The 16,413-nt window shown below is 67.7% G+C and overlaps 2 protein-coding genes across 2 annotated transcripts; both read right to left on the bottom strand.

Annotated features, from left to right (window-relative positions):
• Positions 1 to 1,101, bottom strand: LRG1 (leucine rich alpha-2-glycoprotein 1). The gene has a single exon (XM_050910669.1). The coding sequence runs from the start codon at positions 1,099 to 1,101 to the stop codon at positions 82 to 84; it is 1,020 nt and encodes a 339-aa protein (XP_050766626.1). The 3' UTR covers positions 1 to 81.
• Positions 1,102 to 3,029: 1,928 nt separating this feature from the next.
• On the bottom strand, positions 3,030 to 14,040 carry SEMA6B (semaphorin 6B). Its single transcript, XM_050910559.1, is given in 18 exon segments — positions 3,030 to 4,063; positions 4,167 to 4,225; positions 4,438 to 4,515; positions 4,776 to 4,916; positions 5,829 to 6,023; positions 6,973 to 7,122; positions 7,598 to 7,729; positions 7,864 to 8,041; positions 8,044 to 8,080; positions 8,186 to 8,274; positions 8,380 to 8,499; positions 8,586 to 8,676; positions 8,849 to 8,950; positions 9,350 to 9,412; positions 9,505 to 9,565; positions 9,895 to 10,024; positions 10,312 to 10,460; positions 13,946 to 14,040. Coding segments are annotated over 18 exon segments (2,859 nt in total). The 3' UTR covers positions 3,030 to 3,074.
• Positions 14,041 to 16,413: the final 2,373 nt, after the last annotated feature.

Below are 16,413 nucleotides of genomic sequence, written 5' to 3'. Positions count from 1 at the left end.
AGAGCTCGTCTCGGCTGGGGACAGAGCGGCAGGGAGGGAGGTGACATGCACAGGCACCTGGGGTGACACCAAGCCCCTCGCCTAAGGGTCCGGCGAGCGCTGCCCGTCCCCCTTGGCCTCACAGCCTGTGTCCCCAGCCCGGCTCACGGCGGCCACCTCCTGTCCCCGGCGGTGCGCGGGGCTGGCGCAGAGGGTGCCGCGGGCGGCGGTGAGCCGCGGGGCCGCCCGCCGCAGCAGCGCCAGCAGCGGGCACTCGCAGACCCAGGGGTTGCCCGAGATGTCGAGGTCCAACGCGGGGCCGGGGGGCCGGGGGGGCAGCTCCAGCGCCCGCAGCCGGTTATGGGCCAGGTCGAGGACGCGGAGATGCCGCAGCGGGGCGAAGATGCCGGCGGGCAGCGCCCGCAGCTCGTTATCCTGGAGGAAGAGGAGGCGCAGGGCGGGCGTGGGTGCGAAGGCGGCGGGCGGCAGCGTGCCCAGCTGGTTGCCCTCCAGGTCGAGCCGCTCCAGTGCCTGCAGCCCGGCCAGTGCGCCCGGTGCCAGGGTTGCCAGGTGGTTGTGGGACAGATCCAGGCTACGCAGGGAACGCAGCGGGCGGAAAATCGCCGGCGGCACCTCCGCCAACACGTTGGCAGCCAGGTCAAGCCACTGCAGCCGGGGAAGGTGCCGGAACCAGTCGGGTTGCAATGCCCGCAGCCGGTTCCCCCGCAGCACCAAGTGCTGGAGGTGGCCGGTGCCACCGAAGATGCCGGCAGGGAGGTCGGCCAGGAGGTTGTTCGTCAGGTCGAGGACGCGCAGGGTGGGCACGGGGTGCAGGAGGGTTTCGGGGAGGGTGGCGAGGCGGTTGGAGGAGAGGTGGAGCTCCTGCAGCTGGGGCAGCCCGGCCAGGGCGGTGGGGAGGAGGGCATCCAGCACCGTGAACTCCACCGAGATGGCCAGGGTGGTGGGGGGCAGCCCCGTGGGGAAGGTGCTCAGGGTGGGCTCCGTGCAGACGAAACGGGTGGCGTTGGGTTGGGGAGAGCACGGCGCGGCGGGGCCGAGCGGCAGCAGCGCCAGCAGCAGCAGCAGCAGCAGCGGTGGCAGGATCCGGCCCGGTGGCATCATGGTGCTGCGGGCAGGCGGCCATTGTCACTCGAGGGTTGTGCAAGCCCTGCCGCTGCCGTCCCGCTGCCGGCTCTCCACCCCAGGGTGGGCAGGCCACGGCTGCAGGCAGGAAGGTGCCCTGACCCCGATGTCCCCCCTCCCTGGCCCCACTCCGAGCCCCCCAACCCTGCCCTCACCTTCCCAACTGGCTGGCGAGGCTCCTCGGGGACCGTCCTGTCTCCTCGGTGGCTGTCACCCCGCAGCGGGGGGGGTTGGTGGCTCGGCCTCACATGCCGGTTGGGAAATCGCCTCCTTTGCTGCCAGCTCGCAGGGTGCCAGCATCCGGGGCAGGGTCAGGGTGCTGGTGGCCCCGTGTCCCCATTGCACCCCACGGCTCTTGGGGGACACAGCATTGACACCTCCCTTCCCCCCCTCAGGGACCTTATGGGACCCCAGCACCCACCACGCCATGGGCAGCACGTGGTGCTGTACAGCCGTGGGGGGGGGAAACTGAGGCACGGCACGGCATGGGTGCTGGGGAGTGGTGGGACCCCGCGTGACACCCGCTGCCTCACGGCAAAGCCCGGCGAGTGGTTCCGTGGCACGATGAGCCGTGGCCGGTGGCTGCTGCAGGCTGAGCCCGGAGGAACTCGTTTCATGGGAGAGGGGCTGGGAGTGGGGGGGTGGGGGTGCTGGGGGGGGGTGAGCGCAGGGTGTGGGTGCACGAGGGGAGTGGGAGCACAGGGGTGTGGGTACAGGAGTGTGGGTGCTCGGAGGGGGGGTGTGAGCACGGGTGGGTGGCTGGGTGCACGGGGGGGTGCATGTGTGTGCGCAGCGGGATGTACGTGTGCCCACGGTGGGGGGGGTGAGTGCACGGAGATGTGTGTGGCAGGGGGGGGTGCGTGTGCGTGCACGGGGGCTTTGCACACCAGGAGTCCCCGGGCAGCCCGGCCCGTGCCCCCTCCCGCCACCCGCCGCAGCACCCCCGTGTCCGGAGGGTCCCGGGGGGGGTAAGAAGGTGCCGAGGCGGCGGCGGGGGAGTCGCCTCTGGTAAACGGGCGTTTATTGGGGCTGCGGGGTACAGACCGCGGGCGGCCGCATGCATGGCCGCGGGGGGGGGGGCACCCGTCGCCCCCCCACCCTATTTACAGCCTGCCACCCCCCTGGGGACCTGCCACCCCCCTCCCTCCCCGGGGACCCGCCACCCCGGGGCCGGGCAGGGGTGGCACCGAAAGGGCACCCTTTGCCAGCAGAGAGTGGGTTCGGTGGGGGCCCCCCAGCCCCAGCGGTGCCCCCACACCCCGGCTGTGCTTTCCAGGAGGGGGGTGCCGGGGGGGGGGGGGGGGGGGGGGGATGGATGAGCCCCCCCCAAGCTGGCACTGGGCGGGGGTTGACCCCAGGCTGGGGGGGGGGTGTGAGTGTGCCCTCTCCCCAGATAACGCACACATTTGGGGCCCCCCCACCTCCCTGCACCCCAAACGTTCACCGTGTCCCATCACCGCAACCAACGCACCTCGGTGGCACCCCCTGGCCGGGTGTCCCCAGGGTGCTGGCAGCACCCACAAGCCCCTCCGGGTGCCTGGGTGCAGCTGATGGGGCCGAGGGGCTTGCGGGGTGGGGGGCACAGCCCTGCTCTGCCTCGGCTGTGCCCGTGTCCGTGTGTCCATCCTGCTGCCTCCCAGGGATCCCCCTCCCAGGGTGCCACGGTCCCTGGGTCCAGCCTGGGGAGGGGACGGGATGGACGGATCCCCCCCGGGAGCTGGGGCAAAGCAGCCGGAGCACAGGGCACTGCCCCACGCCAGCTGGGGACACCCCCAAACCGTATCTGGGGGCACCCAGGGGGTGCCTGTCCCCCCCCCTCCCCCCCACCCATGCAGCATCTCACCCCATTGCCCACAGCTCCTGCCTGGCCACCCCTCCCTGTCCCCAGGGAGCCGGGGGACCCCATGGGTGTCCTGGGTGGGGGGTGACACACACACACACACGGTGGGACCCTATTTTCCCGAGGGAGTCCGCTCCACGCCGTAGCGCAGGAGGTGGTGCAGGTCCGTCAGCGCCCGCGGGGGCCCGGCGCTGGGTGCCCGCGGTGCCGTGCCGTGTCGCCCATAACCGCTCGCCGGCACCTCGCCGCTGTTGAACGTGTGGTTCCTCTTGAGGTGGGCGCCAGGGCGGCCCGTGCCGTTGTTGGCGTTGAAGTTCAGCTGCTCGGGGTGCCAGGGTGGCCCCTCGGTAAAGTCTCCCCCCTCCCCGCCGGGTGCCGAAACCACCCGTCGGCGATTGGGGCTGGGGTGTGGCGTGCCGGCGAAGTCACCGTAGGAGCTGCGGGGTGGGCGGCGGGTGCCGGCGGGTGGGTGTTGCCGGGTGCGGGGACCCTCCTGGGGGTCCCGACCCCAATGCCCGTCACCCGAGGAGTCGCTGAGTTCGGCCTCCAGCTCCTGATCCACCAGGATGGCGTGGCAGGAGAGGGGGATGCCGCGAGCCGGGCGGCCGGAGCCGGCGTGCAGCCGACCGGCGCCGGCGGCGGTAGTGCCGGATCCACCGGGGTCCCGCAAAGCGGCGTTGATGATGTTATGACTCTGCTCCCAGGTGCAGTTTTGGAGGGCGCCGGGGCAGCGTTTCTGCTGCAACGGGGTCTGCTCCGGCGTGGGCAGGACCCCCGAGTCCAGGTCGTGTTGGGTGACCTTCCCCAACTCCTTGGGCCAACCGTTGGGCATGAGCGGGGCCAGCAAGGCGCCGGGTTGCCCGCCGCGCGCCCGCCGCTCGCCCAGCCGGCTGACGCTCACCACCGACTCGCTGTGCGCCAGGATGGTCTCCTTGTCCTTGCGGCGAGCCAGCTCCTTGCGGTCCCGGTGGCCGATGAACCAGCAGACGCTGAAGCCGGAGATGACGGCGCCGATGACGAAGGCGGCTACGGAGGAGATCACCAACAGGTTCACCGATACCAGCCCGTCCGGCTCGTCCACGAAGCTCTCCGTCACCAGCCCTGGGTGATGGCGGAGGGGGGGAACACGTCAGGGGACGGCCACGGTGGGGAGCTGGTGGTGCCACCGCCATGTCCCCGAGCCCCGTCCCTGCCCTGCACTCACCCTCGCACTCGCCCAGGTGGGATGTGCTGCCGCCGGCAATGTCCTGCTCAAAGGCCACCCTGGAGGGGTGCAAATTGGGGGGGGGGGTGGTCAGCTGGTCCCTAATAGTCTGGCAGAGGGCTCCCAGCTTGCTTCAGCAAGCAATGAGTTTGCTGGGTCTCAGTGGTAGGGGGTTTGCAGGAGCCGATGCTCTCCAGAGAGCCCCTGAGACCCCGCTGTCCCCCTCCCACGTCCCCCAGTGTCCCCCCCACCCCGGGCCTGGCAGCATTACCTGGGGCTGGGCTCCAGGAAGACGCAGGAGCCCTCGGGCGTCCAGCCGCAGTAGGGGTCCCGGCTCCCAAGGCAGTTCCTGGCAGGGAGCAGAGATGTCAGGATCAGCCCCGACATAGCGGGGGCGACACCCCGGCCCCCACAAGGGACCCTGGCCCCGCACCGCGCCGTGCCTCAGTTTCCCCTGGCTGTGCTCCCAGCCATGCTGAGCCCTTCCCAGCCGGATCCCGGCACAGGGCAAATTCCTGGGATGTGAAGGCAGACCCCCCCTGCTCCTCACACGGCCCCTCCCCGGCGAGCCCTGCCCACCCTGGGGGCGGCTGAGACCGGCGCACTCACTTCATGCAGCCCGAGTGCTGCTGGCAGCGAGCCACGGGCACCCTGGCCACGCACGGGGGGAAGGCCAGCAGCAGAGACCCCGCCGCCTTGTCCAGCTCCAGCCCCAGGAGCCGCCGCTCGTCCTCTGTGTCCCGGCCACACCTGGGGACAGGGCAGAGCTCAGCGTGGCCCCAGCCCTGGTCCACGCCTGCCCGCCGTGGAGCTGGCCCCAGCGTAGGCTGGTCCAGAGGAGGGCACCTCACCCACTCCCCCACCCCATTCACCCACCCTCTGACCCATCCCCTCCAACCATCCATCCGTCTCACCCATCCACTTATCCCAACCACCTCATTCATCCTCCTCTGTCACCTTGCAACCATCAATCAGTCCCTCCCTAAACATCTCATCCATCCACCCACCCACCCACCCATCAATCCAACCACCCACCCAACCATCCAATCACTCACCCAACCATCCAGCCACTCAATCACTCATCCATCCACCCACCCACCCACCCATCCACCCATCCACCCATCCATCCATCCACCCATCCATCCATCCATCCATCCATCCATCCAACCATCCAACCATCCATCCATCTATCCAACCATCCATCCATCCATCTATCCATCCATCTGTCCACCCGTCCACCCATCCACCCGTCCACCCACTCACCCATCCAACCAGTCATCCATCCATCCATCCATCCACCCACCCACTCATCCACCCACCCACCCACCCACCCATCCATCCATCCATCCATCCATCCATCTGTCCACCCGTCCACCCACCCATCCACCCACTCACCCCACTCACCCATCCAACCAGTCACCCATCCATCCATCCACCCACTCATCCATCCACCCACCCACTCATCCAACCACCCACCCACCCATCCACCCACCCATCCATCCATCCATCCATCCATCCCATCCATCCATCCAACCACCCGCCCATCCACACACCCACCCACCCACTCACCCACCCATCCATCCACACACCTGACCACCCCCACCCACCCACCCAGTCGCCCACTCCTCCCCTCTTCCTCCCTCCCAGCACCCCAGCACCCACCTCCCGGGGTGGTAGGTCTCAAACTCCTCCAGGAAGACGCTCTGGCTGCCGGGAGGGGTGGGCGCGGGGCTGGCGCTGGCGTTGGGCTGGATGAGGAACTTGAGGATGGTGCCCGTGCTGGAGCCCAGGAAGACCACGGTGTGGTTGCCCCACGGCCCCGCTGCGTTGTCCACCACGATCTTGCGGAGCTGGTACCTGCGCGGTGTGAACGGAGCAGGGTGTTGGGGTGGGTGGGAGCCCGCGTGTCGCCGGGGAGGGGGAAACTGAGGCAGGGTGGGGGGCTGGGACCCTCCCTGGGGATGGACAGGCTGCGGCTGGCCCAGAGCAGGGAGTCCCCAAGGAGCGCGAGGGGCCGTGCAGATCCCAAATGGAAACCAGTCCAGATCCTGGCCGGGACCCAGCCTAGGTCCCAGCCAGGAACCAGCCAGACCCATCCCACATCCCACCCACGACTCATCCCAGCTCCCACTCAGGATCCTGCCCGCATCCTGCCTGGACCCAGCCTGGATTCCACCCAGATCCCACCTGGGATCCAGCTCAGATCCCACTAAGGAACCAGCCCAGATCCCCCCGATCCCTCGGCAGGATCCCAGCTGGTCCCCAGTCCCACATGCCTGTCCCCAGCCCCGTGTCCCCGTCCCCAGCCCCACGTGCCCATCCCCAGCCTCATGTCTCCACTCCCAGCCCTGCGACCCCGGCCCCAGCCTCACGTCCCCGGCCCCACGTCCCAGCCCCACGTCCCCGGCCCCAGCCCCATGTCCCCGGCCCCAGTCTCCTGTCCCCATCCCCATCCCCACATGCTCATCCCCACCCCCGTGTCCCTGTCCCAGCCCTGTGTCCCCATTCCCAGCCCCGCGTGTGCCCTGGCTGCCCTACTGGCAGGAGGCTACGGCCCGCGAGCGCCGCTTGATTAATTCCCCATCAAGCAGCAATTAAGGCAGATTTAATTAGGATGAGACAATCTCGACTGCAAAGTTTATAAGATTTATCAGGTCTCCCGGTGCTCTCCCGGTGCTGGCACACACGTGCAAGGGCGGCGCGAGAGGCTCTGGCCAGCCCCCACCAGCCCCCACCAGCCCCCACTAGCACCCACCAGCGCCCCCCCCGCCCCTCCCCGGGCCAGATCCTGCCCCGGGGTGCTCACCGGCTCATGGTGCGGAGGATCCAGGGCGCGTTGCCCAGGGAGGGCACCGCCTCGTCCATCAGCGGGTGCGTCTTGACGAAGTTGAGGATCTCGTCGGGGAAGGCGCTGGAGGAGTTGTAGCGCATCCCCGGGGACGCGCAGCACCCGGGCCTGCGGCCGCGGCACAGCTCAGCAGCCCCACGGCCACGCTGGCCCTGTCCCCAGCCTTGTCCCCATCCCCACTGGTACTGGCCCTGGCTGTCACCGTTCCTGTCCCCATCCCCACCACCCTTCCTGCTGGTGTCAGCCCTGACTGTCCCTGTCCCCATCCCTGTCCCTTTCCCCATCCCCACCACTGTCCCTGCCAGTAGCAGCCCTTGCCAACCCTGTCCCCGTCCCTGTCCCCATCCTCATCCCCATCCCCATCCCCACCACCCTCCCTGCAGGTACCAGCCCTGATCATCCCTGTCCCCATCCCTGTCCCTGTCCCCATCCCTGCCCCTGTGCCCACTCCCATCGCTCTCCCTGCGGGTACCAGCCGTGGCTGTCCCTGTCCCCATCCCTGTCCCCACCTCCATCCCCATGCCCCTGCCTGCCGGTCCCAGCCTGGCTGTCCCCATCTCTGTCCCCGCGGCACGTCACTCACCGGGGCTTCGGCACCATGTCCTCAGGCACGGGGGTCCAGATGGACTCGGGTGATTTCTGCTCCCGGAAACGTCCCTCAAAGACGGCGGCCACTTGGGTCATGTCGAAGGCGCAGACGGCCGAGCCGGGGATGCTGGGGGGACACGGGCACGGGGTGAACACCTCAACCCGCCCTCCATGTCCCCCACGTCCCCCGTGGGTGCTGGGGTGCACAGAGGGGTCCCAGCCCAGCCCCGGGGGTCTCGGCAGGGCACAAGAGGGTCCGACCTGTTGGCAGGCGTGGAGAAGACGGCCAGCACCACGGGGCGCCCGTCCAGCTCCAGGATGTCCGTCACGGCTTGGATGACGTTGAAGTAGAAATGCGAGTCGCCCGGCACGGAGCAGTTGAGCCGGGCCTTGAGGAAGGAGGTCCACTGCTTCTCCAGCACCCGCTGCGAGCCCCCATGTCGTTCTTACACACCCGGGCCACCCGGGACACCACCACCTGTGGGGTGGACACCCATCATCACCTGGTACCCAACCCCGATGACTGTCCCCTCGTCCCTGTCCCCCCCCGGGTGTCTCAGGCCACCGTGGGAATGTCTCCCACCTTCTCCAGGTAGTTGAACTCCATGGCGATCTCCCGGAAGAAGAAGTAGACGTGGCTCCTCCATTCCACGGCGTGCACGAAGTAGGGCTCTGCGGGGACAGTGGCAGGGTCAGGGATGTCCCAGGATGGCGCGAAAGGGGACGTGTGCCACGTCTTGGCATGGCATATGGTGGGCACCACGCCGGGGGAGGCACCTTTGAACCATTTGGAGTCGTGTTTGACGGTGCGGAGGGTCGGGCTGTCCCCCAGGCTGCGGTAGATGACGGCATCGATGGCCAGGAAATCCGTCACCGTGGCGGTGAAGAGCATCCCCCCTGCGTGGGAGAGGGGCGTCAGCCAGGCGCGGGGCAGGGGACGGTGGGCAGAGCACCCGGCACGGTGCCGGGGTGCCAGCACTGACCTGTGAAGAGGGCCACGTTGGCGTGCTTGGGGTCGTAGGGACACCGGGCCATGCCGCTGATGTTGTCCCCGATGGGCTCCAGCGTGTCCATCTATAGCGGGTGAGATGGGGCCGTGAGCGATGCCACGCGGGCAGCGGGGTCCGGGCTGCGTCGGCAGCGCAGGCAGGAGCATCCCCTGCCCGTGAGCCGGTCACCCGGACACAGGGGGGGTGACACGTGGGGTCCCAGGTGCCCCCGAACTGAGGGGGGGTGGGTGACTCACGCTGTAGTTGGCACAGACGGGGTTGAAGGCGTTGGTGCCGCAGACGAAGAGCAGGCTCTCGTTCCGCACCAGCAGCACCTTGACGAAGTTACGGCACTCTGCCTGCGCCGGCGAGAGGGGACCGTCACCCCTCGGCACCCGGAGCCCCCCCACCCCACCCGTGGGTGCTCCCACTCAGGCCCCCATCACTGCGAAGGTCTGGCTTGGGGGGTGTTTTCACCCCAAAATGGCATTTATGGGACCTAGAAATTGGATTTCTGGCAGCTGCTGGGCTGTGCCTGCTCTGATCCACGGGTCCGAAATAATTAATTACAAATCCAATTATCCAAGCGGCCAATAAATCATGGAGACACAACCGCCGGCAGGGAGCAGGGAGGCGCAGGGTGACACCCGGGGGGACGGGGACGGGGTGGCTTTGTCCGTGTGAGACGGGGCGCAGGAGGGTGCTCAGTTCCCACCCGGGGGGGGGTCTCACGGGATGCGGACCCCCCCACCCTGTACCTCCTGTTTCCCCTTCATCCGGCAGATGCTGATGTCGTGCTGGTTCGAGTGCCACGTCAGCTTCTGCGAGGGGGGAGAAAACCCAGCGTGGGGCTGGGGAGAAGCCAGCAGCCCCCCCCCAGTGCCCCCCCAGCACCCGGGGACTCGGCACTTACCCGGTGGTACCGCATCTCGCCGGCACCGGTGGGCTCCAGGCTCACGCGGTAGACGTTGTCCCTGGAGAGGAGGACACGGGTGTCACCACCCTGTGGGGCTCCTGGCCGCGATGCTCGGGGGCACCCCCGGGATGTGCCCCCCGAGCGAGGCATGTTGTGGGGGGTGCAGGATGCACCGCCACCCCCCTGGGGAGATGTGGGGTGCTGGGGTGGGTGATGAGCATTACTGGGGCAGGGACAGCCCCGCCAAAGCCCCCTGGGGTGCCCCATGGCAGATATTGGGGTGCCCCAGGGCAGGTAGTGGGGTCCCTCCCCAGCAAAGAGGGTTGGGGTGGTGTCGGGTGCCCACTCCTGGCAGAGGGGGAGGCTTTGGGGTGCCGCGGTTCGGACCTGTCCCCGATGAAGAGGGTCCGGTTGACCTTGAGGATGCGCTGGATGTTGAGGCGCTGGGTCCCCCCACCCTCGGGGCCGGCCGGGCGGCTCGTCCCGTGGCCCACGAAGACGGCGTAGTGCTTCACGTCTGGGGGGGACACATGGGAGGGGGTGTCACACGCTGCCGGGGCACCCCCACCCACCCCGGTTCCCCCAGCCAGCCAGGGTGACCACCCTCACCCAGCCCTGCCCATGGGTGCCCCCCCCCCACCTTCACCCCAAAGCATCCCAAACCCCTGCCCATGGGTGCTCCCCTCCTGCCTTCACCCCAAAGCACCCCAAAACCCCATCCCTTCTCCATGCCAAGCCGTGTCCCCCCTTGTGCATCGATGCAGCACCCTGACCCCCACCCTGCACCCTTGGGTGGGCACTCACAGTCTTCGGGGGCCACAGTGATGGGGCCGGGCTCCTCGGGGAAGGTGCCACGGGCCGTCCTCTCCACCGTGAGCAGGAGCAGCAGGACGAGGGGGACGCGAGGGGGTGGCCCCATGGTGTCCCCCGGCGCGGGTGGGCACCCACTGCACCTGCGGGCACGGGGTGAGGTGGGAGGGGGGCAGCACCCACCCGGACGCCTGGGTTCCCTCTCCATTGCATGCCACGGACTCCCTCACCCCATAGCACCCGCACCCCAAACCCATCACCGGTGCTGGGGTCCAGGGGGGGTCTCGGCGGGGCGGGTGGGGGGCTTAAGGCGCCGGCGCTGGGCCGGTGCCAGCGGCAAGGGGCCGGCACGGGATGCGGCTGGGATTGGCGATAGGGAAGCGAGTCCTTCCCCGGCTGAAGAATTTCAAATATGCTGGGAAAAGCGGCCCCCGCGCCCCCGCCGAGCCGCCCCCAGCGCCTGCGCGGCTCCGCACTGGGACTACTGGGCCCAAACTGGGGCTTTACTGGCGGCTCACCACCACCAACCCACGGGGAACTAAGCCAGTGCGTGGTGGCACGGCAGGGCTGGGGACACGGGGACATGGGGACACGGCGGAAGCCAGCGAGACTTTCCCCGCATCCGAAATGCCATCGGGATGGCTCGGAAAATCCCTGGGGACACATCGGAGCGCCACGTGCCGTGGCACCCCCAAGCCGGGCAGCCCCAACGCCACCGCCACCGTCCCCCCACTGCGCCGGGCCATCGTCACCGTCCTGCCACCTGTCCCCGTGGGCAGTGGGGACAGGGGCAGGGCTGGGTAATTAGCAGCCAGGCGGGGATTTGATTGATTATCAATCCCACGAGAGCAGGGAGCGGGCGCGATCGAACCATCGCCCTCCGGCTGCCGCGTCCCCTGCGGGCAGCGAGGACGGGTGACATTGCGTGAGGCTGGGGGTCACGGAGCCAGGACGCCGGGCAGTGCCAGCGAGGAGACTCGACCCCGTCCTCTCTGCGGTGTCACCGGCCCCGGTGAGACCCGGCACTGTCGCCATCCCGGTCCCCTCTGCGGTGTCACAGCCTCCGGGGACACCTGACCCCGACCCCGCTGTGTCACAGCCCCCGGGTAGGAGCTGACCCCCATAGGACCTGACCCTGGTGTCACAGCCCCGGGGACAACTGACCCCATCCCCACAGTGTCACAGCCCCAGGGACATCCAAGGGGCAGGACATCCAACAACATCCCACAGTGTCCCAGCCGCCAGGGACACCCACCTCGTCCCCATGGTGTCACAGTTTTTGAGGACACCCACCCCCATCCCCACAGTGTCACAGCCCCCAGGGACACCCACCTCGTCCCCACGGTGTCACAGTTTTGAGGACACCCACCCCATCCCACAGTGTCACAGCCCCCAGGGACACCCACCTCGTCCCACGGTGTCACAGCTCCTGGGGACACCCAACCTGTCCCCACAGTGTCACAGTCCCGGGACACCCACCTCTCCCCACGGCGTCACAGTCTCTGGGGACACCCAAACCTGTCCCCACAGTGTCACAGTCTCTGGGGACACCCACCTCGTCCCCACAGCGTCACAGTCTCTGGGGACACCCAGCCCCGTCCTCACAGTGTCACAGTCCCTGGGGACACCCACCTCATCCCCACAGTGTCACAGTCTCTGGGGACACCCAGCCCCGTCCCCACGGTGTCACAGTCCTTGGAGACAACTGACCCCATCCCCACAGTGTCACAGCCCCCAGGGACATCCAACAATGTCCCCAGGGTGTCACAGACCCCAGGGACACCCAACCCCACAGCGTCACAGCTCCCAGAGACAACTGACCCCACAGTGTGACAGTCCCCAGGGACACCCCTGTGGGCGGTGAGCCGGGCTCAGACGGACTCAACCTCCCGGTGGCCTCCTGGGGACGGCCACAGCCACGCGGGCCAAGATAACCAGCCACGGAACGGGGCCGTGCCTCAGTTTCCCCACTTACCTAAGCAGCAGACGGCACCGCCTCTTACTCACTTTTTTTATATATTTCTATTAAAAATAACCGACGGGTGCCTGCAAGAGCAAACCATGCCTCAAAGCCCGCCGCGGCCGAGCCGGCAACACCGGCGGCACAACCGTGGCGCAACCACAGCAAACGCCAAAAGCCAAGCCAGAAGTTTGGTGTTGCCGACGAGTTCATGTTGAGGAGTGCGATAGGGGGGATTTTTCCTCCCCAAAAAAGAGGGAAATGAGCTGGTTTTGGCACAGGGAGCTGCCGGTTTGTCACCCACGGCACACCGCCGCCGGCCCGGCTGCACCTACGGTGCAGCCGGGCCGGCGGCGGTGTGCCGTGGGTGACAAACCGGCCGGGACAGTCCCCATCCGCTGGGCACCAGCTTAGAAATTCCTATTTTTTTTCCTCTATTTTTTGTGTCTGAGCTGTTTTATAAAAGCCGTTAACAATTTAATTGCCGTAATTAAAGCCTCAGAGGCTTTTACCACCCGCGCTGAATTAGGGGGCTCCTCCAAAGCCCCCCCCCCCCCCCAGCTTTCCCTTTAGGGGGCTTGCGGGGGGCCCAGCCTCGTTACCCAAACGATGATGTCCCTGTGCCGTAACCCCGCAAACACCGGCCGACACCAGCAGCATCCCAAAATCACCAAATTTCAGTGTCCCTACGGGGTCCCCAGGCACCGGAGGGAGGGGGGGGACCCCAAAAAGCAGCCCAAGGGAAGGGCTCAGCGTATATCAACCACTTGAGAATCCACCCACGCCGGGTGTGGGATTTGGGGTGCGGGGAGGTCGTGTCGTAGCCTCGAGCGCCTGTAACCCCAAGTGGGGGGTCCGGTGTCACCGTCCCGTCCCCCCCCCTCCGCAGCCTGTGTGGTGACAGCGGGCGGGCGCGGGGTAACCGGAGCCTCCGGCACCATAAATGCCTGCGATTGTGCAGGCAAAGAAAAGGCAGCGAAGGCAGCGGGGAGGAGGGGGCCGGGGAGGAGGGGGCACGGCGGGGAGGGGGGCACGGCGGGGAGACGGGTGACAAACAGGGACCCATTCATGGCGGTGGCGGAGGAGAGGGGACAGTCATCGTGCATGTCCCCGACACGGCTGTGGGGAAACTGAGGCAGCGGGTGGGGACAAGGGCGGCCGTGCTGGGGATGTGCTGGGTGGTCCGGGTGGGATGGGGGTCTCCAGCCCGGATGTCTCCGACACTGAGTGGCTGAACAGCCTGGGGCACGTCCCTTGTCCTCGTCCCTGCTGGAGCCCCCTGCTCCATGCCTCAGTTTCCCCATTTGAAAGCACACTTAGCCCTCACCCTCTGCACACAAAGCTTTGGGGGGGGGCCACAGCCGCTCACCCTGCCCTTCCCTCCCCCGCAGCATCTCCCCGACCCCCAACACAGGGGTGATGGGGCAGGAAGGGGGGGCAACCCCCCAGTTTTGCCCCCCCCCCCCATGTCATAATTTCCAGGGGCTGATAAAGGGGGGGACTGCAGTGATCCTCAAGCACAGTGGGATCCCTGTGACCCCAAAGAGGGGGCTGCCAGCCTCCCCCCCTGCCTGCTGGGGGGGGTACACGGCCCCCATTCCCCTCCCAGAGATGGGAGCCCTGTCTGGGCACGGCTCCTGCCCCCCCCCAGCACCCCGCTCTGCCCACCTGAGCTCCACCGGCCACCTCCGCCGCTGGCCCTATGGCACGGCCACCGCTGTCCCCACCGCTCGGAGCGGGGGTCCCGGATGCTTGGGTCCCATAGCTGGGGGTGGGTCGTCGTGTCGTCCCCCCCCCCCTCCTCAGGACGCCCTGACGGCGCTGGGGGCCTCGGCGTCCCGAAAGCGGCTCAGCTGTCACGTAACCCCCCCAGGGACCCCCAGGGGAGGGGGGCCCGTGCCCCCCACCCGCGCCAGGTGGGAAGGTAGGGCTGATGTCACCGTAACCGGAGCCAACCCCCCCCCCCCCCCAGCAGCTGTCACCGCAGCCGGGGACCCGGGGGGGGGGGGGCCACCCATGGGACACCCCGAGCGTCCCCTCCCAAAGCATCACGGGAAACCGCCGGCACGGGACCACCCGGTGACACCCCGGTGAGACCCCCCCATGCCACGGTGGGGACAGAGGCACCGCGGTCCCCGCCCCGTCCCATCCTCACCAGCCATCGTCGCACCCGGAGCTGATCCCGGCTCGGCTCATTCCCATGGGATCCCAGATTCCATCCGCACTGGCTCAGCCTCCAACATAAACCCATTAGAAAGGCACTGGGAAAGCGGGGGGACACCGGGAAATGGGGGGGACACCAGCCCTGAAATCCTTTAAAACACAACTTTTGGGGGGTAGAATGGCAGCGGTGGCCCAGGACGACCAGCCACCAGCCCCTAATTAATCAGGGTTCGTTAGGAGGCATCTAATGAGGGGCGCATTATTGAACCCTCCCATACGGGGGACGGCCACGGTATTATCTCAATATGGAAATCCCTTCCCTTTTCATAGGGCTAATCCCGGATTTTATTTGCTCTTTGGGGTAATTTCCTTTAGAAAGCACGCAGCGCCAATAAGCAATCAGTAATTAGATATGCTAATGAGGCCCTTATAAGCAGCGTTAAGGAAAATGCCCCCCCTCCGCCCTGCCAGCCCCCCAAAATGTGACTCCTGGTCCCCAGAGCATCCCTTGCTCGGTTGGGTCACATGGGGGGGCACCCCTCCATTGCCACAGAGGGGGTTTGGGGGTCACCAGCAGTAGCCACCCCCCAAAAATTGTTGTGGGGACCCCCCCCCCCCCACCCCAACCCAGCTGTTGCTGCCGCCGGGGCTGGGGGGCTCAGCCCCCTCCCCGGGTTTCCGTTCCGGGGCCGGTTCAGATGGCAGAGCCAGGAAGCAGCTGTCCCCACGGCGGGGACGGAGCAAATGTCACCCCGGCCACCTGGCACCGCGGGCTGGCCCTGGCCCTGTCCCCTGCCACGTGTGTGTGTCCCCCCCTCCGCCAAGCAGCACCTCCCGGGGAAGGACGGGGCGGGGGGGGGCTGCAGGCAGTTAGCACCCCCAGAGCTGAGGGGGTGCCAAGAGGATTGGGGGGGGGGATACACCCCAGCATCGATGGGGTCCCCATACGGGTGACAGGGATGGGGAGCCACCGGCGTGGCGGTGGGGATGACACACAGCACCCACCATTTACCTTGGCGCTTCCGCGGCCCTGCCGGCGGCTCAAATGTCCCCCGGGCCTCCCGCTCCGGTTACCGGCTCCGCTTACAGCTGCCGTTTATAGCCCCCGTCCCCGTCCCCATCCCTGTCCCCGTCCCCTCCCTGTCGCCCACGACCCCCTCTGAGTGGGGACCTAGGCGTCCGGACCCCCCGGGATATCCCCAGGCACCAAGGGGGTCCGACCCCCCGCCCTGACACGGGCTCTGGGGATGGTGGGGACCCCACAGTCACTTTGGGTGGCTTTGTCCCCGCACCCGTCACCCACCAGGGGTGCCCAGGGGTGACACGAGCCGCTGGGTGCTGTCAGCACCTTTGATATCTTCCAGGTGACACCCATGGGTCCTGGGTGCCCCCGGCAGGTCCCTTCCACCATGCCAGGGTGGTGCTGGTGGCCGGCCAGAGCCGCATGGTAATTTGCATATTAAATACATACTCATCTGCATATTAAGGATGGTTTCCTATGGAGGAGGCATCACTATTCACACCAAAATAAACCCCACGGAGGGGACAGCGGGGGTGGCAGGTGGGGGCACCCTGGGGTGCTGTCCCCCCCAATTCACAGCCCTTGTCCCCTGTCCCCCCAGGGTACATGGACCCTCCTGTCCTGCTGGTCCCCCCCAAGGCACTTGTCCCTACAGACACACGTCCCCCCATGTCCCTCCTGTCCCCCGAAGACTGTCACCCCCCCTTGTCCCCAAAAGCACTCATCCCCCCTTGTCCCCAAAGGGGCACATCTCCCCATGTCCCTCCTGTCCCTCCAAGACAGCCATCGCCCTTGTCACCCTCGTCCCAAAGGCACTCACCCCCCTCGTCCTTCCCGGTCCCCTGTGCCACCCCAGGGGCTCTGCACCCTCACCGGGTCCCCCTGGGCTGCCAAGCCTCGCCCCGGCACCCTGCTTCGGCACCCGCATGGCCCCAGGGCTGCCCCGGCCGTG

Source organism: Gymnogyps californianus, chromosome 24, assembly GCF_018139145.2.
Source record: "Gymnogyps californianus isolate 813 chromosome 24, ASM1813914v2, whole genome shotgun sequence".
NCBI classification, from domain to species: Eukaryota; Metazoa; Chordata; class Aves; order Accipitriformes; family Cathartidae; genus Gymnogyps; species Gymnogyps californianus.
Note: the sequence above shows the minus strand (reverse complement) of the source record. Positions and strands in the feature narration are given on the sequence as shown.